Source organism: Rousettus aegyptiacus, unplaced genomic scaffold (genome assembly GCF_014176215.1).
Source record: "Rousettus aegyptiacus isolate mRouAeg1 unplaced genomic scaffold, mRouAeg1.p scaffold_m13_p_3, whole genome shotgun sequence".
NCBI lineage: Eukaryota > Metazoa > Chordata > Mammalia > Chiroptera > Pteropodidae > Rousettus > Rousettus aegyptiacus.
In genome coordinates, this window is record NW_023416306.1 from 154,076,827 (window position 1) to 154,103,285 (window position 26,459).

General features: G+C 48.3%; 1 protein-coding gene across 2 annotated transcripts in view; it reads left to right on the top strand.

Annotated features, from left to right (window-relative positions):
• The window catches only part of ESRRB (estrogen related receptor beta), a 158,089-nt gene that overhangs the window by 45,493 nt on the left and 86,137 nt on the right, over positions 1–26,459 (top strand). Inside the window, exon 1 of one of the 2 annotated variants that reach the window (XM_016156637.2) lies at positions 13,022–13,426. The exons of the other annotated variant lie outside the window; for it this stretch is intronic. Coding sequence (XP_016012123.2) covers positions 13,377–13,426 — 50 coding nt within the window. The 5' untranslated portion in view covers positions 13,022–13,376. Of the gene's footprint in view, positions 1–13,021; positions 13,427–26,459 lie in introns of those variants that run through there. 2 annotated transcript variants of the gene reach the window in all.

The window sequence follows — 26,459 nt, forward strand, 5'->3', positions numbered from 1 at the left end:
TCACGGGCCTCTATCGCAGTTGCAGCATTAAGTATAACAAGACTGAACAGATAATAAAGATGCACTATTTCTCCATTCCCCTGGTCTCAGATCTGTAAGCACCTGCCTACCTTTCTGGTTCGTCCCAGCCTGAACTCCAAGGACATGCTATTAATCTTCAATATCTGTCTTTGTACAGACCACCCCCACCCCCCATCAAGAAGAGACCCAGAAGTATCACACAGAGAGGGTGGATTGACTTTATTTATTTCCCCTTTGCCAGAGGATGGTACTGCTCTGCCCCTGATGGTGAGCTAATAAGATCCATGAGACAACACCCAGGAAGGGCTTTGAGACGGCAAGTCATCTTATACACGTATAGTTTCTACCCTGCTTGGAAGTGCTGCCACCTGGCCCCTCCTACAGTCACTAGACAGAGAGCTCGCTCACATTGTTGATCATGGAATCATGAAAGGACACATTCGAGAAGCTGTCCCTGTTTTTTTCATCACACTGAAATGATGGAGATGGTCCCAACACGTCCCAGATGACTTGGCTGCCCAGAGGCCAGACGGGTGGAGTCAGAGGCATGTCTCTCTGACTGGGCTGTTATCTAATGCCATTCAAGGTGGTAGCATTGAAAAGTCCCTTGAGATAGGAGGCTGGGGTGTGAGAGAGATCTCAAGGTAGTCAGCGCCTTCTCTGCCACAGCAGTGAGGTGAGGTGAGTTCAGCTGTGGGAAAGTAAATAACTCTGCTTCTCCATTACTTCCAAAAGGTCAGCGTTTGTGTTTTTACATATCGATGACTCTTTCTCTAAGATTAAGAGACAGGAATAATACATACACTTATGAGGGTTGTCTAGGCAAAACTTAGTGCTATTAACAGGTATGTAGAAGAAAGGAGGATTTCCAAGGATGGAATAAGCCTCAAAAGCTATAGAAATGGCAACTTTTTAAACCCCTATTGAAGGAGTTTTCATGTTTGAATCACAATGAATACCCGAAGCAGAACCAAGGGCATCTCTAATGGGTGGTCCTGATTGTGTGCCCTTGACCCTGACATTGAGTGCAAGTCTATAGCTCACTAGGATGGGCCAGGCATTCAAACTTGAATACAGATACGGAGCTCATGGTGAGGTGGGCATGTTCCAATTACAGCTGAGAAGATGGTGCTCCAGATCCTCAGGGGTCTGGAGATGAGATGGGCAGAGAGGGGAACATGTGCATAGGACTTACGTGAGCTGTCACCGTGAGTAAAGTCAGCCACTGGCTATTATATTAATTGTACTCTATTCTGAGGGTCTGAGTGTAACATGGACAACGAGTATGTTATAGGGAAGAAGATCACTGTGAGAGGGAAGCTCTCCTTCCAAGTGTTTGCTGAGGTTGGGACCTCCATTTAGGGAAGGATGGAGTAGAACCAGTGTGTGTTGACTATGCAAAGTGCTTTATACACACTACCCTGCAACAGACCATTTTAAAGATTGAGGAAACATGAGCAGGGAGGTTACATACTGTCCCAGAGTCATATAGCTACTAAAGAGCAGAGTGAAGATTTGAGCTTAAGTCTGCCAGACTCCAAACCCTGTGCATTTCTTGACTCTGATGGTGCTTCTTAACTGCTTCTCCCAGATATATATATATACACACATATACATACACTACATACACATACACACACACACAACAGGAAACATTTACCTGGAGACGCTCTCCCATCAGTACATGGAATGTTCCTTGTAGTTCACAAAGCATGGGTTGTGTCTTGATTCACACTCCTTTACACTCCCATTCAAGAAAGCACATCCCATGCAAGTGAATGAAGCCCTAAATGAGGAAGAGCATTGTGCTTGCAAACTTTGGTACTTTATCAATATTAACATTCCTAGTGACTGGCTTTATACCTGATTTGAAATCCACCTGTACATCACATTGCTGGTTGGGAACCACCAAGCCATACTGCCCATGATGAGTTGGGTCCTTGCTGACAAGTGTGCCGCAAGGCCAGCCTCTTAAATGGGCTTGGCCTCATTCTGAATGGCAAAGGACATTGATACAAAAAGCAAGGTTAAAAGCTACCTTTTAACCGTGACTTCCTCCAACATGGCTCCAGGACCTCGGGGGTGTCGTTCTAGGCATGGGTCTGAGTGTAGTGTAGAGTGCTTCTTATTTTATTTACTTACTTATTGGTTGATTAATTCGATGCTCTTTAGAGAACACTGACCTTGGAGATACTATTTTGATTTTTAAAGCGTGCTCCAGGGAGGCCCAGTGTTCCATCAAGGTGTTTGGTGGACTGCCTGGGGGTAGAGGAGAATGACTGAGAATGAGACCCACTTGTCTAAACTGCAACAACTACTTTTTTGCTTCTTCACATAATAAATTCTATGTACAGTGTCATCCAAGAAAGACTCTTTGGGGCTCTTTTTTTTTTCTTTTTTTTAAGTTTGAAACCATTGCTTAAAAATAATGTTTTTGCAATCCCATAGGCAAAAAGCATTCCTGCTTGTGGGAGAGTCTCTCTCCCATGACTGTCACAGAAGAGCTGTTAAAGAACTAAGTCTCTGTAGAGACCCATCCGCTAGCCCTTCCTCTGATGCTATGGCAGGAAGTGAACCTCCTCAGGTGAATGGGCAGGTAAACTAGGATCCAAGCAACAACGGGAAATGTGCATTGGTTGCTATTGGAAGAAATAGGAAAATAAAAACACCTATTTGGTCCCTTGGTGCCTTTTCAAACCAGAAGGGGAAAGAGTATGAAGTAACGAGTCCTCCTCATTTTATCAGGAATTCTACCTTCAGAGGAGACCTCCTAATTTCTTGGGTGTGTTCGTGGAAACCATTCAAGCGCATCCTGCCGGTTTCGGAATTGCTGCCCATTTGAACCTGTTCCAACCAAGCAAATTGGCCCTGATGGGGAACTTTTGCTTGGCAGTGGATCATCCTCCTTTTCATCACCTCCTCCTTCTTCTTCCAGCTGCCCTTCACCTTCTCCCAGTCGTAGAAAGTTAAAATTTACCCTTTGGCGCTTTTTTCATAAAGTCTGTTGGTTTTTTCCCCAGGGTTACACTCATATTCTTGCTTCTGTTTAGAGAGCGCACCTCATTCTGATACGAAAGGACTTCCGAATCAGGAATGAACAAGTCTTGCTAAATACATATAGAGCGAAGATAGGTCTGGTCCATACTGATTTCCCAGAGGCTGTGTTCCTAAAGTCCTCTTATAAGTCAGCTGATTGGACCTAAGCACATATTTTCCCAGTTCTCCATTATGCGAAGGCTCCCGGGCTAGCCCACAAAAGCCTCTTCCTTAGTCATACGATGCAGCACAGGCGTGGGCTCCATTTAGGTGACGTGGTGGGGTGCGCACAGAGCACTGGTTTTGGGGGTGAGCTAGAATTGAGTTCAAATCTCAGATTGTCTTCTGGCCTTGAGTCGCTTACCCTCCGAGCTTCAGTTTTCTTCTCAATAGATAAAATGAGAGCGATGATGGCCACCTCAGATGGAAAATGGACTTGATAACCCTGTGTCAGGGCTAACTGGCAGAAAAATGTGGGTGCCCACCACAGAGCGGGTGCTCAGCAAATGGTACTTCCCCACCACCCCTCTGCACCCCCTGTCATTGGGTCTGAAGAGTCATGCTAGAGAAGATAAAATGAAAATCTACAATAGCAGTGATGGACCAAAACAGAGAACCATATCATTAATATGATACAGAGTTTCTTTATTGACAGCATTTGATAAAAGAATTATTCAATTAGAAGAAGATGGAGTAAAGACATAAGGAAGATGCCAAGGGGATTTCTGGAAACTTTTGGGGCGCAGGATGGTCACTACTGACCTGTTTGGAGAGTTCCCTGAAAAATACCCTCGGGAAATGTGGACAGTCACCTTTCTCTGTTTCTCAGGATCACTAGTCCGGCTCGGGGTGAACAGCTAGGTGGCAGGAGGGACCAGGGGCAGACCTTGCATTTTTGGCTCTTGGACCTGCCCTCCCCTATACCACAAAACTGTCCTTAGAAATAATCGCATCCCAATGAATAATAATCATTAAATTACTACTAAAATTTTTCCTCGTGTTGATTAATTTAAAAACAAAGCACAACCAATTCAAAGAGAAGAAAAAATTTCTCTGCTAAAATATCAAATTTAGTAAAATTTGTCATTAGGAACTAATATTTGAACTTACAAATGTCACATCTCACAATTCTGTTCTGTTTCACTGTTTCAAATTTTAAATGCAAATAGGAACTCCGAGCGGTCACATAGAAGAATGAGATTAATGCACCTCGAGTTCATGCATGTCTTTAGACTCACTGCGCTCTCATCGTTTATTTTGAACTGATCCTTTGGACACGGGCATACACACGACCGTCAGGCTGAAGAACAAACTGTGCCTTAAGTGAGCCCGAATGATTCTGTGCCGTCGTGAATTTACTCTTGAAACTCTGCGTAGCTAAGTTTGTGTGTGTGACTGACTTTGTAACTTCCACGTGGAATGCAATTTGTATGAAAGAATGGGTGACAATGTCATGCTCATTTGAAGCTTACCCATGTAATTAAAGCTCAACAGCAAATGTAACAATGGTGTGGAACTTAGAGCAGCAAGAGGTTTTCGCAGCGAGGATATTTTCTCGCTGACATTGTTGTGATCTGCTGGAGCCGGGCGACAACAGAAAGCAGCCTGACTCTCAGTTTTGTTTTCTGCACAGACGATGTCCTTCTTATTGCTTGCATCTATGGTCCTGTTGGCACGGCCCTGCCAGGGGTCTACCACCAGGTGTGGCAGACGCTGTTGATTGCTAACCTGACAGCCAGTCCTGCTTCCTCCTCTAACAGAGGCGGATTTGTCATTGAACATTAATGTACTTGGGAACAGAGAGCCTCTCCCCCAGCTCCAGGGAGTAAACGTATTTTAAACCAATCATGGTGATCCACTTCGCCTCTGACAGTGATTGGTTTGGGATGAGGATATGACTGGATTCTGGCCAAGAAGATGTGAGGATAAGCCTGCTGGGGGATGGGGATGGGGAACTCCTGGGAAGGATTTTCCCCCAGACTAAAATCAAATCAAAGCAAGCTAGAGACATAAGGAGTGACATTTCTCCCAACATAAACGCACATCTACATACACCCCCTTCCTGGATTGGGCCCAGCTGGGTGAGGCAGTGAGGCCTAGGCCACAAAAATCATCCTTCAATCATGGGGGGACAAGCTGAAGGTGACAGTCAATATGCTAAGGAGGTAGACCAGAAAAATGAAAATGACCTGCCGCTAGAATGTCTGCCGTGAGAATGTAAGCTCCTGCTCCTGAAGCGCTGGATTCTCCCGGCGCTTGAAGCCAAAAGCAACTTAGAGTCATTGTCCGGGTGGGTGTGAATGTAGGAAAAGACCAGGGGGAAAGGAGAGCACCATAGTTGACCCTTGTATAACACGGGGGTGGGAGGTTGGAGGGGGGCAAATCCCCCCGCAATTCCCCCAAAATTTAACTATTAATAGCCCACTGTTGACCAGTAGCTTTACTGATAACCAAGAGTAGATTTGCATATATTTTCCATGTTATATGTACTATATACTGCATTTTTATAATAAAGTAAGCTGGAGAAAAGAAAACCTTACTGAGAAAGTCATAAGAAGAGAAAATACATTCACGGTATTTACCATATAAGTGGACCTGAGTGGTTCAAACCCTTCTTATTCAAGCACCAACTGTCTGTACTTGTCCTCCTGGGTCTGGAGGGAGAAGGAAGAAAGGAGAGTGGAGAAGGGATATTGGACCAGATGGTCCCTTCGGCTGACTTCAGATGACACTATTGACCTGAACTTCTTGGCTACCGATCCAGAACTAGAGTGTCTGAGTGGATGGGTGAGTGGGTGAGCGGGGCAGGGTCCATGTGGGCCTTTGTGAAACAGTGAGTCTGTCACTCATGTGGTGACTACTCAGAGTAATCCAATCCTTGCCCTCATTACGCTCTCTTCCTATAACCAAGGAAGGGGTTAGTAAATAACAAAATAGTTGAATGGGACAGCACGTCTGTGGCCCTTGGCCATTTGCTGACTCAGTCTGTGTATTAGCCCTGGTCCACTATGAAACACAGCCTGAAGCAAGCATTACAATGTTGATACTTCATTTGGGGGGTGTAAGGTGGGGGGAATTGAGGGTGATAAAAAGCAAGCTGAGGTGAGGACAGAAGCCGAGCGATCATATGTGATGTGCCACTGTGCTGGCCGCCATGTCCCATCCAGCCCCAGAGAGACTTAGCAGGTTGCTTGGCGTGCATGTCTTTTCTGAAAGGTTTATTTTAAAAAATCATGAAACCGCGCAGAGAGGGCATAAAAAAGGAGGGACTTGGGGAGCTACTCTCCTGCTTTTCTGGGGTACATCAGCAGGCCCCTCAATAAGCCAGATCTCATGCACTTGGAAATGGAGGCGAGACTTGGCCTGAGGAGGGTGCTGACCAAGAGAAAAAAGGAGGCAGTCGGAGGGACCTGAGACGATGCCTACGGCATGTGTGACGTGGCATTGGGACCCAAGTGTCTGTCCATCTGTGCGTGGGGGCAACCCATCCCATCTTGTCCCACATTTGTGCGTCTCCTGGAGGGGCTCAGACACCTGCTCAGCCTTTGACACCTGCCCCACCTCTCTTCAAGTCTTTCCTCATCACCCTTCCAGTGCATGTTCGAAGCAAGTTCCTCAGGGCTGAGCATAAAATTCCATCCGTGCCTTTAGTAAGGGAGAGTGAGGAGGAGTTATGGCTGCTCCTTGCTCGGCTGGGTTTTGTAGAATTGCCCCAAAGCGGTGTTTATCATGCCACTGAGCTGGAGGCCCACGCTTAATGTGCTGTCTGTTCTGACCCCAGACATCTCTGCATCGCTGCTCCCCCGCCAGCTCTCCCGCAGTCCAGCTCATTCTAGGGTCATTGCTGACAAGTGTATTACTGGTGTTTATCCCTATTAAATCTTGTATCATTGACTCCTTCTTACCCATTTTTATAAGCTCTCTTTGATTCTGCAGTTCCCTTCCCTTCTCTTTGACTCTGCAGTTGTCCTTCTAGGAAAGGCACACCCTTCTAAGTCAGGAATTCCTCCAAAGGTTCATGTTCCCAATTGTTTACGAAGAGCAAAGACGTTAGACATGGCCCTGCCGCAAAGCTTGCGACTTCATCTGGAATTGATACTGACCCATTCATAATTACATCGTTCAGAGTAGTGGAGAGTTCACCAATGGGACTGGTTTCGTTACAATACACATTTGAGAAGGTAGTGGCTGGCCAACACTCTGCTCATATAAGAACTCAGTCAAAAGCTATCATCTTAATCATGTTTTATATGAGCATAGCACTTTACAGTTTATAAAACACATTCGAGTTTTCCTAAAACCTAAAAGCATTTCCTATTTTTTACCTCTTCATAAAACATTTTATGAGAGGAAAAACAAAATGCATTTTATTCTGAAAAATAATGAAATAAGTTCTACCTTAATCGAGCCATTAGGAAATGAAAACATTTTGAAGGTTCCCAGAATCTTCTGTCATTAATGCTAAGGAGACAGGCTCAGCTAACATGTTTCTTTGTTCCCACTTAATATCCACACTTTACATGCGTGTGGTACTTTAGAATTAATTTTCCAAAAGTTTCATGCATTTTATGGTTCCCCTAAGATAATTATCCTTGAGAACAGCAATGTACATGCAGGCATAATTTGTGAGTTTGCGAAGCAAATGGTTCATTCTCTCTGTGGCCCGCGTTGACCGTGAGATATTTACAGTTGTTTCATCATCAAACAAGAGACGTTTTCCTTTTTACCAATGATGAGACCCTAGAAACAAATCGTACTGCTACTTGAAACCAACTATGTTTTATATTTAAATTGATGCAAAAGTCACAAGAAATTAGATGATAAATTAATATGCAACACAGAAGAAAATAAGATCACATTTCTTTGTTTTAAAGGGGGAAAAAACCACAATCTACTCTAAAGGAAAATACTTAATTAGACAGATCATTCGTTCGGTCATTAGCTAGTTGTTCAATGCCACTTGTACCAGATACAATCAAGGCGTAGTCTTCTTTTCTCCTCCCCCCACCCCTCCACTTTCTCCTCCTCCCTCTTCCCTTTACATTTCTCCTCCTTCTCTCAACCCCAGAAATTTGGCAAGGGGTAAAGCCATTATGGTAATATATTTCTATTCTCCTGATGATTAGGAGGGAGAAAGACCTTTGTTTCTATGGAGAAACATATCTCACCTTACTGACCCCATAACCTGCCTGCTCACTGCAATTACCAGCACCTGTGGGAAGGAGCCTTTTTGGTCAAGAGAATTTTAATATACTCTTCAGCTGTGTTGATGAGAATAGGATCTCGAGGCTCAGAAAAAAAATAATAATGGATCTTTGAAATATCTGGAAGTTATTCCAAGACTCCTGCTAGGGATTTCAGATAATGAAATGGATGATGGTGGTGGTGGGAGGGGGTGCGAGCATTCAACCCCTCGAAACGTCCCCTTCATATTTATCTTTGGTGTCATGGTGGCAGTGCTAATAGGACACGAGCCTTCTTGCCCCAATAATGGCCCATTACAGCTTCAGGAAAAACCATCATGTTTCCGCAGCATTTATCTGTCAGCAGGAGACTATTATGGGAGTACAAACTCACATTGTATTAGTGTTATCAGTTAATTATGATCCTTGGGATGCATGCCAGCCAATGGGCTGCCAGGCTGCTGACCACCACTCAGATATATATAACTCCACACCCCAAATTCAAGCCTGTGAGAAGGGAGTGGGCCCACAGAGGCACGTTTTCAGGGACATTTCCCCTGGCCTGGAAACCATGGAGACCTGGCCTGATCCGCCACGTCCCCGGAGATACACGGGTTAGGCTCTCTGTCTAGGCCAGGCCCTTCTTTAGTCATCATGGATTGTCAATGGATGCACTTCCCAGACTTGCCTCCCCCAGCACTGACCCTGGGGTGGAAGAGAAATGAGCTTGGAGTGTGATTCAGACAGTTCCACGGAGACATCCTCTTCTTCCTGGGCTGGTGGTAAGAAGTGGCTGCACTCTCGTGTTCAGGAAACATGGGTGAGGGTGATGGACAGGGAGAGCATAACCAAACAATTAATATCCCACATTCTCTGGACCTAGGGAACATGTGGCAGACTGCTCAAAAATCCTATTGGGTCCTTTAGTGATGAAGCCTTCAAGTCCCCTGCCCTTCCTAGGCTCACGCTGAATCCACCAGCTTCTACGGAGTTGCCTGGCTTGAAAGATGAGAAAAGTCACCTCTTATTATTGGGCCGTGAGCAGCATGCCACAGGGAGGGGATTCAAGAACCTAAGAGACACTTCTCGCTGCCGCTTTTTGTGTGCAGCAAATGGCTAGTGTCGGGGGAGGCTGCCTCAATGGAGGAAAGAGAGACACCAAGACCAGGTGCTGTTTAGGGTAAAGATTTTCACCAGACCTGTGGCACGGGGTGCTGTGCTGGGGTCGGCTGCAGAGATCACGGCATGGCTGTCTGGTGACCCTCGAGACCCAAGTGCAGGCGTTAGGACAGCCCATTTGAATGACTTAGCCGGACTGGGATGGGAAAGAGGAATGATGAGTGTGAACCTGGGTCTGGCTGTCCACCGCACAGGTGGTGCTTTTTGCACCCAGAGAAACCAGGTTTGGGGAACAGAGTGGGCAAGACTGAGTCTTGGTATGTGTTCCTACTTATCTGCCTTCTGAACACCGCGCCCCCCCCTGGAAACTATTTGGGGAAGAGTGTGGACACAGAAGCCTGGGTCCCCACCATCTACCAGGTGATGTGTGCGTGGAGGGTGTTGCCAGTGGCCCTGTTCTGGTTTGGCTTCATATTCCTTTGGACTTGCGAAAAGGTGGAAGAGGGAGAAGGGAGAGTGAAGAGACTTGTGTACAAAGGTGTTGGAGTTGGATAAGCAGCAATCCGCTGATGGCGTGCTTCGCTAGTTACTGCGTGACCTTGGGCAGGCCAACTTCACCACATAGAAAAATTTATAAATTTTCTTAATTATAAAGTCTGACGATGGTTCTAAATGATTCCCTGAGCCCTCTTACCTGTAAGATTCTGTGAATGTAATACATATGCATTTCAGGGAGCTTGTCATGAAAGCAAAGTGAGCTGCCGTCCCCTTACAGTCTCTGCAGTTACTGTGGCTAACACATTTTGTCCCATTCCATTTTGGCGAGCTTGCCCATTTGGGGTTGCCGGTATTAGGACATAGGACAGTGAAGGGGTGACTTGGAGATTTTTGCTAGAGGTGGACTACAAATAGCACTTGCTCTAGGTGAGCAGTAGAGGTATGGAGTGATGATCGAGTGAATGAATTCCAAGTTTGAAGGAATCCAGGAACCCTGCCCAGCTCCCTCTACCACCTGTACCACCTTGGTTTTCTGGAAAATAGATGACTTTGGCAAGGTCACATGAAATAGTCAGGGCCAGATCCAGGAGTCCTCTGCCCTTACACTGCCATCTCCTCAGCGAGAGGTGTGGAACCTGACCCTGGCTTTGAAAAGGAATCCTATCCCCTGTGAGATGGCTAAGGACAGAGCAGGAGAAAGTCTGGTTTCACGAAGAGTGTGTGACCCGGCCATGTTTGCCTGGGCCAGCCAGGCAGGATCAGGTCCCCGTGCGTCCTTACTGGGCAGGCCCTCATCTCCCCTGTAGCAGAGTCTGCACTCTCGCTTTTGCAGGGAGGGGCGGGGAGAACTCAGCCCCAGGGCTGTGTGCGAGGAGGCTGGACAGGCACAAAGGAGGAGGACAGGGTCTCAAGGACCTCATTCTGGCCCTGGAGGACAATCAGCTAGTGCCCAGAAGCAAGGCCCTCAGTTATCTTCATCCATATGTCTTTGCAGATAGTGATTGTGTGCAGGCATCAGCCTAGATTTTTACCCAGCACAGACCTCCCAGTTTCCCTCATTTGCCCCGAGTGGGTTTGCATCCACTGCTCTGGGCCGTGAAGGTGTCTTTCTTTTCCTGCTCTATCTCCAGTTAAATATGGTGCACCCACACAAAGCAAGGAGCCAGCTGATCCCATACAACCTGCCAGGGCCTGAACCCCTTCAGAGGCAGCTGGCTGTCCCTCAGCAGGCTCTGGTGCCCCGCCCCAAACTATGACAGCTTACCAATTCATTCAGCAAAATCTTTCTCAAGCAACTGCTGTGTTCCAGGCACCATTAAGCACTGGAATTCTCTGGTGAACAAAAACAGACATGGTCCTCGCCTTCACAGGGCTTACAGTCTAGTGTGTGTGTGTGTGTGGGGGGGTACTACTCATACACATGCACATAATTGAGAACTGAATAGCAGAAGGTTCTGGTGTGGTCTGGAAGGCGGAATTTCCTGGGTGGCAGGTGTAAAGACTGAGGGAAGCGTGGCAAGGGCTGAGGAGGGGTGCAGAGAGACGTACAGGAGCCTGTCATGTGGGGCCTTCCTTGTAGCTTATAGGCCACAGGAAGGACTGGGGCCTCTTTCTGAATTGCAACAAGGGAGCATCAGATGTGCATTTTACAAAGCACTCCCTGGCTGCTGTGTGCTTGGGGAAGGGATTTCCGGAGCCAGAAAGGACACAGAGAAACCAATCCCAAGGTTGTGGCAAGAGACAGTGGTTGGGGAGAAGCTTAGGGAAGTGTCTCTGCACCCTCTTTCTGTCTCTAACGTGACCAAGTACCTATGTGATTAAAAAAAAAAAAAAAAAAAAAACTAACCAAGCTGCTGGGGGTTCTGCTGACAGAGCAGACATCTTCATCCATCTCTCTGTGAGATACCTGCCTGAGCCTTGTGCGGAGAATCCCGCGTTCCTCCACTTCAGCACTTATGAAAAATCTCAGCTGTTTCCCAGCCTGCACGCAGGTCCATTTATCCAAGTCAAGCATCATCTGCGGTCTTGCTGCCCAGTCCCCGGCCCCTCCAGAGCGGCTGGCCCCTCTTGGGGTTTCTCACAGCCCTCTCTTGCTTTTCGTCCTGAAGTGCTTGAACACTGCCTGCAGTTACACTCCGTTTAGACATTATTTTGATGATGAAATTATGTCTTGCCCCCCTACTGCTCATCGTCTCCTGTAGAATATTGGAAAATAAGGTGGTGGTCTCTCCTGAGGGCTCCCCCCGCCTTTAAATAATTCTATACCTACCTACCTCCCCACACTCATTTGAATCATCAAATTGATTATTATCCCTGTGGCTGGCACATCTCAAAAGATGACAAGCCCCAGAAGAAGAATTGGGACATGACTTATAGCTTGTTTTGGTACAGTGGCAGCCCATAATGTTCAGGTCCATGGAGTGAGCAGCAGACAGGGATGCAGGTGTGTACATAGCTGGGGATTCAGATGTGTATGTTGAAGTGTCTACTTGTGTGCGTCGAAGTGGATGTGGCAGGTAAGTTGGTTGTTTTAATCACCAGTGTATTTTCGTAAGCAGACAGGAATTTATTTGCTGGTGTCTGTGTCCTGGGTACGTTTCTGAGAGTTGCCAATGAAGAGAGTATCATTTTAGACATCCAGAGAGCATTTTATAGATGCACACCCTGCGTGTGTCTAGCCATGTGAAAGTGGTTCAGAACCAACAGGCCCAGGTGAGGAGAGCTGGACAGGGAATCTGTTTCTCTCTTGCTCTGTCTCGCTGTGTCTCACCTGCTGGCCTGACCCTTTGCACTTTTGTGCACCAAACACAGGGTTTGAGGATGTGAATTTCTAAGGTTCTGGCCTCTTCTTGATAAGAGAGTGGAGAAACGTGACTCATTTTTAGTCTGGGAAACAGACCCATTCCAAAGGGCTAAGAGGCGAGTTTGCTAGGCCTGCCAGTTAAAAAGATAGGATTGTGGAGTAGGGGGTATGTAAGCAGCAAATCTTTCAAACCCCCAGCCCCACCAGGCAGTTGGACAAATTTTTTTCTTTAATGGTGAGATGGCAGGCCTTGTGGCTCTACAGCCTAGTCCTGCTCCTCAGGAGGTGAGGACCTCGCCTAAGCGTCTGATTCCATTGAAGTCTCTCTGGCTCACCCCCCTCCCCCCACCCCAGCTCGATTCTGTCACTTTAAGTCCAGCCCCTGAGAGATAGCCAATAGGAGCCAAACCATACATCAGTCTCCCAGCCTTAAAGCTACAGTAGGGTTAGTAGGCTCCAAGTCTCTGGTGCCCAAGCCTCCTGCACGGCTTCCCATCCCCTCTGCCCGCTCGAAGTGCGTGCAGGAGTGGGAGCGCGGGGCTGTGCGCACGCGGCTCTCTGCCTCCCTCTCGCCCCGCCACGGCGCCTCAGCTTACTCTGCTCGCGCTCACTGTGCCCCGGCCCGGACGCGCTCTTCGCCTGTGCCCTTCACTCGCTCTTCCGCGTGATTTCCCCGCCGCCTTTCTCTACCAACTGGGAATGCTAAAACGGGCCTGATGGACGTGTCAGAACTCTGCATCCCGGACCCCCTCGGCTACCACAACCAGTAGGTGCTCTGCTTCATGGTCGGTTTGTCTGTCCTTCTGCCTGTCCAGCTGTCTCTGCCCTGGGTGTCGCAGTTCTTCTTCTAGGCATTCTGGAAGTGGCCAGGACGCCGGGGGCACTTGGGGGATGTCGGAGGGGAAAAGCCACACACTTCCTGGGTTTCCTTCTTCGGGGTAACCCGCCTCTAACTTTTCCCGCACCCCCCTTTACAAGCCCTGACTTTTAGGCAAGAGAAGCGCTTTCTCGTTCACTCTTTCTTCCTCCCGCGGTGAGAAAATATTTGAGTTTCTGTGGAATGGGGAGGAGCAAGCCCAGAACAGGTGCGGGAAAGTCGCAAGGATGCCCTGTTCTGTCCGAGGAAGCCTCCCCGAGGGCCTTTTAACTTTAATATTTATTTCTATGCTGGGGACCAAAAATGATGGGAAAAGGGGAGAAATCGTAGGTGCCGTGCAGGTTTGTAAACTGCAAGTGGCCAGCGCTTCCTAGCCCCTCCGTCCTGGTGGGACGCCCCGAGGCCGGGCACGTGGCGCGGCGGAGCCAAGGCACCCGGGGGGTGCGGACCGCGCGGTCCAGGGCGCTCGCCCCTCACGCCTCGGAGGAGAACCCACATCCCGCCAGAAGTGGGGACCAGCCCAGCGCTGCGGCGCAGGCAAAGTTGGTTCGCGGCTTTGGCGGATGCTGCGCACGGCGGAACAGACGGGCGCGATATCTGTTCCTCCGGGAGGCTTTGCGCTCGCCTGGCGGGAACTTGGGCTGGTCCGAGCGGCGTGGGCGTGGGCCCCGCAACCGGACTCCCGGGAGTCGCGGGTGCCCGGACTTGGGCAGCGCGGCGCGCGCACCGAGTGGGGACGTACAGAGCTGATCGGCACGGATCCCCTCGGACGGCGGGGCCGCCCGGCGCGTCGAGCCCGGCCTCTCCGGGGTTGCGCTCTTGCCACCCGCGCGCGGTTCCCTTTCCAGCGCCCTCCACCGTCGTCGCCCCACCTGCCTGGGTATCTCCCCGCTGGCTCAGCGAGTCCCGCCGCGTCCCGGGCTGGTGTACCGGTGGCTGGGTACGGGCACACGCAGAGTGGTCCCTCAGAAGGCTTTTAAAAATCATAACAAAATGAAAACTCTAGGTTCTCGCGGACCGGCGCAACTTCGTACTCTTCTTCCTCCCTTTTTTGTTCTGAGCAAACTAAACTACCGAAGTCAGCGCTCGCTCTGCCATCCTTTCATTTCTGTACCCCCGCCCCTGCAAAGAACCACGGCAACCCTAAAATAAATGCTCTGGAGAGTATGGGGTTCCAGGAAGTGGCTTTAACCACCCCCCCCCCTTTACTGCACAGACTACCTCCGCCCCGTCGACCGCGTGAGACAGGAGGCGACCTCACAGCAGCATCCCTTGTCAGTGACCGGACTGTCACACCCTCCAAGATGACCTTTTGGTTCTAGGTTTAGGAGATCCATGGGCAGAGGGTCCTTTAGGTGCCGCCAGAATTTAGACTAGAGTGTCAGAAGGCGACAAATGGGTTGGGAGATGAAGGGAATCCGTAATTATACTGGATTCAGATTTCCATCAGCTTGAAAAGTGGCTTTTCATTCTCTTTAAAGGTTACACTGATCTCAGCTTGTATGGCCAGGAGAGGGGGGGGGGGCGCCGTAAGGTGCTCCCTCACAAAGCACTAGTGGGAGCAGCCAAAGAAACCTCCCGGTGGGTAAGTGAGGCTGTGAACAGCACTTGATGCTTGTGGGGCATTTCCTCACGTGAAACGACCAAGGGCGACAAATATTGGATATTTAAATTATTTAGGCTCCTTCTCTCCAGAGGTGACTTCCGAGCTCAAAATATCTATGTATTTGTCCCTGGCTTAAGTCATAGACAATAAATATGAAAATTCGAATGGAGCAAGTACATCCTTTTATTATGTTGACCAGGAAAGGAAGGAGCGATGGAGGATTTAGCAGCTGAGTAATTCATTGAGTTGACAGCAACCCTGGCTTGAGTTTGAGAAATATGGGCAAAGAGGGGAAGTAAGGGAAGTAGCAAAGGGGGCTGAGGGGGCAGCGGTCCTGGGTGTCTAGGAAGGGTCAGAAGTGGAAATCACTTATAAAGTAAACCTGACCTCCGTTTGGATTCCCTACCCTTCCTGGTTTCTTTGCAAGAAATTAGCTTCTCACTCCACGGGGCACAGGGAAAGCCAGAAATACACCTGCTGTTTCCACTGAGGAACTAAGCATCCCTGCAAGATGCCATTTCTCAAAGTCCAGGGCCTGCTGGGCAGCAGGTGATCTGGCCCCATATACAGATGTGTACCTACCTTCTGGTGAGGTTTGAGGTCTGCTATGGTGCAGGGATGCAACATTTCTGAGGCCAAACTTGTGGAGGTCAGACGCTGGTGTAGGGAAAGGCATCTTTCTGATCTCAAGCCCAGTGCTTTATGACAGGTAGCTTTAGAGCCACCAATTGCAAAGCGACAAAACAGGACTGCGTTTTTTTGGATGGTTGGAAGGACAGTAGGATGAATCCGTTCATGTCAGTGCTGACATTTCTCGGGGAACATACACTAGAGTGGGTTCATGTGCTCTGTACACAGTTTCCACCCGCGTGGCTTAGTCAACATTCCTGGACTTGAGAAAACCCAAGGGCACAGAGACCACAGTTCAGCCCTCCTCACCTGCTAACATGCAGAGAGCATTTTTTAATGCTTCAGGGCTATTTTCACTTTCCCAGGTGAGAAATTCACACACACACACACACACACACACACGAGCGTGTGCATGTACCTTCATACCTTTTTCTCCTTCATTTTCATTACGCTGTAGCCAGTCCTGTAGGTGACTGCATTACCATTTCTAATCAATATTTTATGTACATATATAATCAGCTGGAGTGGGAGTGCGTGTGCTGGCCTGCGCGTGCCCGTAGACAAATGTGTCGGTGACTGGACCAGCTGGAGACTCTTGGCGTAAAATGCTGGGGGGTAGGGGTGGGGGGCCGCCAGTGACCACTTCACTGCTGTTAAAGAAACAAAGAACAAATTGTCCCGAAGGTAAAATATGTGGGTTCACACGTAGAAAAAATGCCACACGGTAATTCAGAATCAGTGACCCAGAGAAAAACAAAGGGGGAAATTAATTTTTAATGGTACATTTAAAAATAAATCAGAGTGAGGACATTAGTCTTGGTTTTCCGAGGGAGGGGGTCTAGGAAATAAACCTTTATGTGCCTGCCACCCTCCTGGAGGTGTGGGCTGCCGTGGAAGAGGCTGGGTGACAGGAAGCTGGACTCATTCAGGCCTGAGGGCGATTAACTAGGAGAAAACGGTAGGTCAATGAGGAGGCCCGGTCCCGGGTAGGGCCCTTTCCAGCTCAGTGACATCCTGACATCAACTGGAAATTTCCTCTTGGAGCTTATTATTATCCCCACTCCTTTCATTTTAGAAACATTCCTCTATTTTACCAGTAATTGGAACATATGAAAAGATGTTTCTTTAAAATACACACACACACGTGTGTGTGTATATTTGTGTGTGTGTGTGTGTGTGTATGTGTGTGTGTAGAAACAACCTGGCCCACCAAACAGGAACCTTTTCATTCCATTGATTTGGAGTAATCAATAAATATTCCATTTAGTCCGAGAGAAGAGGGACAGAGGGGACTTTCGGGGAAAGCGCTGTGAGGGAAGTGGCTGTGGTAGAGATTTCATGCCACAATCCTGCCCTCTCAGAGTGCCCCTGGCCCTAGCTCAGGGGGCCCTTGTAACTTTGTCCTGCGTGCTTGATTCGTGTTCCTAATATTTGGACATCGTGCCAAATGGTTTTTAAAAATAATCCTAACTCACTGAAAAAGTTTGTCTCCTTCCTTGGTCCTCTGCAAAACGCCTTGTTTCTTTTGGGCACTTGAACTGGAAAGGTCTGTATAAGTCTAGTGGGCCAAGGAAGAGGGTGGGCCATGGAGTTGGCGGTGCGAATGAGCAGGATTCAAAAGGAGAGAGAATTCCGAAGACCGGCACAGACAACACGGGATGCTTTTGACTCGGTTCTGCAGTGCCCTTCTCTAGAACTCGTCTCACCAAACGCTTCAGTGGCTTCTTCAACGTGATTAACATTACTTGCGGTTCTGATTTAAGAGGAAGGAATAGCGGATATTTAGACCACAATCTACTCCTTCAAAGTGAAGTCTAGCCCACACCCAGAACACCCCATGCTGAAACTTCCCACACCGACCAGCTGTCAGGGGGCTCTGGTCATCCCTCCTAAAAGGGGAGGCCCTCCAAGTGCCTATCCAGCTTGAGCAGGAGGGCACCCAGAATTAGCCCAAATTCCCTACAGCTCTGCGAGGAGCTTCCATCTGGGAGTCCAGTGGCTCTTAACCAAATATTCCTGTGGGAACCCCAGCACAGCTTAGTGCTCAACCTCTGATGTCCTCCCCAGCCACTGTAATTTCTACAGGGTGCCGGGACCCAGAAGGGGGCTTTGAGCAGAGGGTTCACAGACCATACCAGGAAGCCAGGAAGCCAGGAAGGGCACGACATGGGGATGGGCTGGAACCAGACAAATCTGAGCCCACCTCCCACCTGTTTGCCCTCGAGTCCATTTGCTGAATTCTAGAGGTAAATCAAAGATCTTTGCAAGTGCTGGTGACCCCTGACTGGGCTTCGTCTCTGGCGAGTCTCCCCTTACTCAGACTTCGAGAACCATCATACGCACATGACCATTCCTTAGAGATGGGGCCCATCGGTCTCTGCGGGCCCCTGCGCCCCCTGGTGTGGCTGGGGTAGCCTGGGGCAGGATTAGATCCTTGTTGCCCATCGGTGGGGGTGGTCTCATCCCAGTCCCTGCGCAGGGAGGTGGTGGTGTTTATAATTGCAAATGTAATTAGCAGACCAGCTCTGGGAGACTGGGATGCTCAACTTCTCTGCACACCACGGTGACCCTGGGATGGCCGGCCAGGCACATTAACTCTCACCATGCCAGCTTGCCCCCTGCCTCTGGTGAGGCCACTGACCTTGCACCAATGACATGGCAGAGCTGTTCTGGGAAACGGGTGGCAGGGCCAGACCCCTTCCTCAGAGGGGATGTCAGGGTAGTGCCTGGGGGAGGCGAGGAGTTGGCGGGGTTATTTCTTCCCTAGGCCACCGGATAAGTGACCCTTGGGTCTTGTGACAGTGTGACCCTGCATGGCAGGCTGCTCTGGGGCATTTCCTCCCTCACTTGCCCAGCAGACTTTGGGGGTGTGCTGGTCTGTGGCTCTGGGGGCCTTCCTGGAGGAAGGCAGGCTCCGAAGGGGACTCGTACAGCTTCCAGCGAGTGCTCCTGGGGATCCGTGTCAGGGGGATGTGACTACCTCCTGGCTCCCGGGTTCCGCAGAGCTGGACGGCCACACGTGGTCCCACTCAGGGTGTGTGGGGAGCTCAGCCATAGGAGAGCATGAGCTCAAGTTGTCTCTGAGAACGGAGATCCCCAACCAACCATCCAACGAAAGACACTGAAAACCCAGACAAGTGGGGAACCATGGAGCACGTGGTGTCCCCCCAGCCCCGCCCCAGGAGTGTACTTGTACCTGCCTATCTAGAGCACCTTCAGGATCAGGATTAGAATAGAAAAGATCTCACGGCACCTTTATTTATAAACAGTGGCTTAAGGGGATGTCAAGACCGTTCTCGTCGCTGTTAACACCCCTGTTGTAGAGGATATCTCTGAACCCCGAAACATCAAAAACCACATCCATTCCTAGGGCAGTTTCCGCCTGGAGGTCTGTGCATACTCACTCACGTGCATGCATGTGTGAGAGTGTGTTTTAGTGCTATTTCCCTGTGGGGTGGGAGAAAGGAGGCGAGGGGCTCTGCTGTTTAAACATAGCCCCTGCTGCCTGCGCACCCCGCTACCCGCGCACCCCATTGCCTGCACACCCCTCGCGGAGGTCAGGCCGTGGCCACATTCCAGTGGGGGCTGCAGAGCCTTGGGGTTTTTCCATGGTGTGGAAGGGAACACAGAGGGACCGAGGGCAAGCCGTCCCTGCAGCCTGATGAGTTCAGTCTTTCTTAAGAGTCTCTCCAGTTTTCCGGCCTGGGTAAGGCTGGGCAGAACCCAGAGAGGGCGGGAAGGCAGGCCTGCCCTTCTCTGGAGTAACAGATGACCACGCTCAAAGGAGCATTTGGGCAGTTCTCTTCCAGGTTCCCGACTTCCCCTTCTCTCCTTGGACATAGCCGTTGACAGTCTGTAGCTAAAAGGGTCAAATGCTTTCTTACAACGAGGAAAATCATGCTGGGTAATCTGCCCAAGGGACTTTCGGTGTGGAACTGGACGAGGTGGAAAAAAAAAAAAACCTATTGACCGAATGTCTTAAATTTAGAGTTGTATGAACTTGGGTCAAAATGAACTTGAAACAAGTTTTCCTGGGGATTAGAGACATAATTTTTTTTCATCTTCATTTTGCTGTGCTTTTTAACCTTTTAGTCCAAAGGAAGTATCTCTCTCTCTTTCTCTCTCTCTTTCTCTATATATGTATATACAAATTTCTCTTCTCTGTTCCTTAGGACTTTAAAGTAGTCCATTCAATATTGTCATTGAGCATCTCCAGGATCGAACCTTTTCTGGGAATGGTTTTCTGGATAATGTTATTTTATTTCTCAATGTCATTACATCCAGAGGTCAAAAGGCAGTTAAACAAACTCCGGCAAGGTTTTGTTTTTATCTTCTGGTTTCGAATGTGATCAATTTTCATTTAAAACGGTATCAGGGTCCTCTCCTGCCAATTACAGCAGCAGTCAGCCTCACACCCGACCATAGGTGTTTACGGAAAGGCGACATTTAAAACTGTACGCGTGTGAGGTGCCAGTAGAAGTCAAGCTTTTCCATCTAGGAAACTATGAGTTTTCCAAACCCCGAATACTAAGTGTTGTTTTAACTTGGCTCTTTTTTTTTTCAATTGCTTGAATTAACTTTAATTTATGAATTAGCTTTTTGTCTTATTCTTGTTAATTTTTAAAATTTTATTATATTTACTGAGATTTATGGTTTTGATATTTTTACCTGGTTGTTGTTTTTTTTTTTTTTTTAAGATACCTGGAAAATGGTTTTTGAGCATCACCGGCCTTTTGTGCATTCTTGGTTTCTGAAAAGCAAAGAACAAGGAAATCCAGTTGTCAGGAAATGCTGCGGGGAGGTGGGGAATGGGAAGGGCGCTGTTTTAGACGTGATTTCTCTCATGTCTTACAATGGAACGATCTCCTTTGTCTTCACTTATTTCGCGCCGCCCCCCCCCCCCATTTTCATTCTACCTGGCTCTGGTTTGCCCTCGCCCTTTATTCCCTCTTTGATTTGATAGGTTTTGGGGGAAGGGGTGTAGGGTGGGTGGGTCTGTGTGTGCGGCTACCTGAGTGTGTGTGAGTATGTATGCACATGGATGAGTGCGTGGGTGTGTTCGAGCTCCTGTCGGGGGCTGAGCACAACTAGTCGGGTGACACCCCAAAGCAGAATGCCTGTTATTGTCCACCCTGTCCTGATCCAGCGGTCAGTACCTTGGTCCACTGTCAGTGGCCTGCTCGCATGTTCTGGTGGAAACCGGAAGGGAAAGGCCTCCTTATACAGGCGAATTCCAGGTTGGTTATGTCTCTTTCCTGAGGAAGAAGGCACTAGGGACTGGAGGTGTGGATGAGGGTAGCAGGAAGTGTTAAACTTTATTCTAAACCAATTTTTAAATCTCTAGTTTAGGGTCTTAGTGATGCAGAGTAAATGAGCTGGTGTATCCTTTTGTTTTTGCCTTCCTAATCGATCAGCAGAAAACATTCCCTTTTGATGGCGAAACATCCCTTCAGCACACATGGGGAATGCAGTATTTATCCTTCTCCTTTTACCCTCACTCTTTGTCATTTGTCTCTTGGGTGTGTTGACATTGTCTACCTAAGCAGTCAAGCTAACAAGCTTTGGCAGAAAGAACACCGCTTTTACAGAAATAACGGCAATAATGCGATGGTTATAATAATTATGATAACAGTAATAACAGCTTGCAGCTTTCTCTTCCCAAAAGTGCAAAGCAATTCTCATAACCAGTTTTCTCACAGTAACTGGATGAGGATTGCTGTGTCTTGCCCCTGAACATAAATGTTTTTCTGCAAACATAAACATACAAAGCTTTCAGGTTTGCATGTCTAAATTCATCCGGGAGCTAAACTGCCTGGTCTCTGCAATATGAACAGACGGGTAGAGGAGAATATAGTGTTTCTCGGCCCCCCCATCCCCACTCTCCAACCCCAAGAAATACTGGGTGTATTGCCTTTGAACTAGTAAGAAAGAATGTGTCTTGTAAAGGATGCTGTGTCAGGTCTCACCCCACTGATGTGAGCTTCTGAGGCCCATGACATGCTCTGCCTCTCTATCCCCTTAAGTTCCTTGGTTCCTCTGGCGGAGATCTCAGGAGCCATTTGCAGACCAAAGGCACACAGAGGACAAGGGGGGAGGGGGTGGTTATGACTTGGCGCATGTGAATAGCTGGGAAAAGAACTGTGTGAAGAGAGAAGCAAAGTCACCTCAGCACCCTTGATGCCTTTTTGGCCATTCAGTTTCTCTGAGGCTATTGTCCCCTGCTCCTGGGTACCTCAACCTGCCCTCTGGAGGCAGAGATTAGAGAGAGGGCAGCAGGGAGCTGACCCTCTGGGCCCCTGTGACCCATCTCTTGAGTCTTCCTGCCTCCTCCCAGACCAGACCTGCTCATCTGCAGACTGCTCATCTGTGTGTTAGCTTTGAAATCAGTGCTGCCTTTGTTATTAGCTCTCTCATTCCCCACATCCTGCTTTTATTTTTTGTATGTGCCTTGGAAATAGGACTCAGCCTAATACACAAGCCTAATATAATAGGAGGCACCTAATATACCAGGGCCCCTCAGCTATCTGTATTTTTTTCTACTTTAATATCTTTACTTATATTCTTACTCAATTTTTTTCTCAGGAAAAAAAAAACCCACAAAGCTTTGGGTTATTAATTGATTATTAACTGATTTAACAAACAAAACATCCTTTCCCCAAGGACCCCAGCAAGGGTCTGGCTGTGCCGCTCAGGTCGAGATCTGCTTTTTCCCCTCAATCGGTGAGAAACATTATAGCTTCAATTCCCTTGTTGGACCCTGAGTAAAAAATTAATTCATGAATAATAAAAGCCAATCAGTCTTGTTGAGTTTAAGAAGGATTAGGAGAAAGGGTGTTTTTTCTTACAGAGAACATTTGGAATCTGCATGTCATTGTCATCCAAGTGTTGGGATGGCTTGCGCAGTGACTTTATTCACAGCAAATGAGCTGTTTATTATCCTAAGGTGTAACACATCCTCCTCAGTTGTAAGGCCAACTTACTGAAGGCTGTTATGGGTGTCCCACCCACTAATCTCCCATGATCCCATATCCCAAGCCAGTGATGATTCATTGAAATTAAGACAGTTTCTTGTGTCAGTGGTACATAACTAAAGAGCAGCAGGCCTGGCACTGCATTATGAATGGGATGGAGTCCTTCTTGGTTTTCCTCCCCTTCTTTCCATGGGAAGTAACTGACCAGAAATTTACATGCCTTTACAAGTACTACAGCAATTAGACTTACAGTTACTCTTTTTTAGTTTGAACTAATAGTATCTACCTCCCAGGGTCATTGTGATAATTCACAAGCACATAGTGGGTATACATTAAATGTTCAATGTTCTTATTCATTTCTTGATGTTATCTTTTGGAAGTTACTTTTCATTCCTTTGACATAGCGTCACAGTAAGAGTCCTCGGCAGTGAGATGGGGTGCTTGAACTGATTACTTTGTTTAATGCAATCAATGTAGCTTGGGTTTCCATATGTAACACAAGAGGATTAGAGAAGGTATTACCGATTTATGGTGGGGGTGATGAATAGGAAATTTCCTCTGAATGAATCCCTGTATCCTCAGGCTCATGGGTAGAGTTGCCCAATAAAATACAGGATGCTCAGTTAAATTTGGATTGTAGATAAACAACGAAAAATTTTTTTAGTATAAGTATGTCCCATGCAGTATTTTGTTAAATCTGGCAACCCTACCCATGGGCGTTTTTCTTAAGTTGTTCTGATTATGAAACACATTTCCCTTATTTTTTATGCTTTTGACAAAGCCCAAAAGAATGAGTATGTGTTTAATGTTTTCAAATTGTTTTTTAAATGACTACCTTTAACTTTTTGCCAATATTAACTTATTAGGTTGCTCTTGTCCTTAGAAGCTAGTGGGTACAAGTGATTTCTGTTATCCAGACATATTGATAGAGTTGCAGTGAGGTAAGTAAGTCTGCAGAATGAGGTCTCCTAATGAAGAAGTCTCCTAACACAGCACTCAGAGCTGGTGAGTTTTGCTTTAGGGAGGAACAGGGCAAACTGTCTTTTCGGGGACCTGCCTCTGCCTGGCATTTCCCTGACAAGCAGGTTAGGGGCCAGACTCCTAGAACCCGAGACTCTGCAATTAGAAGCCACCCTTGCTGCACCGTGGGAGCCAAAGCAGTGGTGTTTCCCTGCCTTCTCACACAGGGACTGGAGGCTCACCCTCTGGAGGTGTCCCATAGGTGGCTGTGGGGAAACTGCCCCAGTCAGTGTTAGCTGGTGGAGTAGGAAGGACAGTGGCTAAACATGAAACAGCCAGTTGGGAACATGGATGAACTGGGACTTACTAATGGGGGACCAGAAAACCCCAGCTTCTCTTCACTCACCTCTAGAGCAGCAAAGTCGCACAGACGGGATAAACACACCATTGTTTTAAGCATTGTACCTTCACGGTCCAGAGTATGGGAAATGGAAGAGCTCTAGAGCCCCCTACAGGCCATAGGTGGCATTGCACCTTGTGGGTCACTGCGGAGCCTTTCCAGGGTGGGAAGGAGTGTGGAGGATCCCAGTGGGTGAGCCTGCAGAAACGCAGGATCCTGGAGAAGTGAGCGCACGACCCCTGCTTCAGAAAGCAGCTCTGTTTTGGGGACTGGCTCTCGGAGTCATGCCCCGTGCTTCCTAGCACGCGCACACACACACACACACACACTCACACTCACTGTCTCCGTGGCTTCCCTGACCTTCAGGCAAGCTGGAAAGTGCTCAGGCTTCATTCCATCTGAGGAAAGCCCACCAGCTGCTGGATATGCAGGAGCAACACAGCCAGCACCATTTTCAGAGCCCAGTACTTACGTTTAGATTCTTTTCTCCAAGACACTTAACTACCTGGGGATCATTTTAAGGTTTGTTGGAAGAAAAGTTGGGGGGAAGATGAGAGAGCTAAAAATAAACCATAGCGTCAGAAGTGAGCAATGGTAATAATGGTAATAGTAGCAATCATTGACATTTACTGAGCACTCACCGTGTGCCAAGCTGGGTCCTAAGAACATTTCATCTATTAGCCCACTTCTTTCTCACAACCCCGTGAAGTGGTTCATATTACCATACCCATGTGACAGGTCAGGAAACTGAGGCATAGGGGCATTAAGTCACTTGCCCAAGGTCACGTAGCCGGCAAGGCTGGGATTTGCTCAGGGGCAGTCTGGCTGGGAGCCTGCTCTCCCAACCACCGTGTTACATGTCATTCGTTGCATCTGGAATCTCAGCTTCCTCGTTCTAGTTCTCAGAACCCCCGTCCTAGCTCTGTGAATCAGACACGTAGGTAAAGTGAGGGCGGAGGTGGACGGGAGAGAGTGGTCCCATGTCTTGTTTCTGAAATGGTAGATGGAGGAATTGCCGCAGGGAGTTAGGCCTCACGTCTCCCCTCAGCCTGCGTCGTTGGCACAGGGGAAGGCTGGAGAAAGGAGCTTCTGGCCTTCCGGACATTATCCCCCAACCCCTAGAAGCCCTCCGATGGTCTGACCCGCTCCGTGCCTCCCTCTGAGTCTGTTATAAATGAATTCGGAAGCGGAATCCTTCTCTTCTCAGCCAGTCTTCTTTCCCCTCATGCCTCCCCCTTGTTCTCTCACCAGCCACTCACTAATGACCCTTATGTCTGAATCTCAGTGTCTGATTGGTGACTGACTTGGATTCCTGGGGGGTTTCTTGCACCGGCACATCGCACTCCAAGCCTGCTTCTCCCCATGTCTTCCTTCTCTCTCCCTCCCCCGACACAGGGACCCCCGCCAAGACGTGGAGCATACCTTCAGTTCCCCCCTCTCTCTCTCTCTCTTCGTTGTCCAATCCCCTCCACAGTCTGGACGACTTCTATCTCAATATACACCTCAGATCTATTCTTTCCTGTTTGTACTATTGCTTAACCCCCAGGCCCCAGTCTGCCTGACGAACTCCTCCTGATCCTTGAAAACCCTGCTCATGTGTATCTCCTCCCGGGGAGGATTAATCTCACTCTCCTTGCAGCTACAGTCTGGCCGGTGCCCCTGACTGGGTTGTAATCTGTGGAATTTGAATACATTCTTCTCTTTTCTCACTAGATCATGAGCCGCTAGAGTATAGGCTCGTCTCTGTGTCCCTGGGGCCTAGCACAGCACCTAGCATGGAGCGGGCACTTAGTGTATGTCAGTGGAGCAAACTAACCTATGGAGATGGGAAGTGGAAAGGGGGGATTCCAGGACATGGGGAAAGCGGCCAGGAGGGACCTGGTTCTGCAGCGTCTGTAGCCTGGTTGATCAACAGGGGCAGAGCTGGCCGGCTCGGTGGGCATCCATGTCTTTCTCGAGGGCGATCCAGCATAGTGGTTAGGAAATCTCTGGCTCCAGACTGTGTCTAGATCCTGGCCCCAGCGATGTTTGGAACGAGCTCGAAATGCTTAGGAGAGCCGATCATTAAATTTTCAAGAATTCTGTGAGCTGATGGTTAAACAACCATTATCAATAATCAAATTAATTACGCACAGTTACAATTAAATTCATTGTATTAAAAACAAAGGTAGTAAGTACTCAAAACTCTTTGCTTCCTAATATTTTACTACCTTTAGCTTTTTGTTCTTAAAGTAAATTTGCATCTAACGTATCTCTGTGGTAAAAACACTACCTGGTGGCTTGTTACTGCCCTTCTCTTCAGAGTAGCACGATGTCAGTGACGTCACGTTGGTAGCTTGCACCTACCTGGCCAAG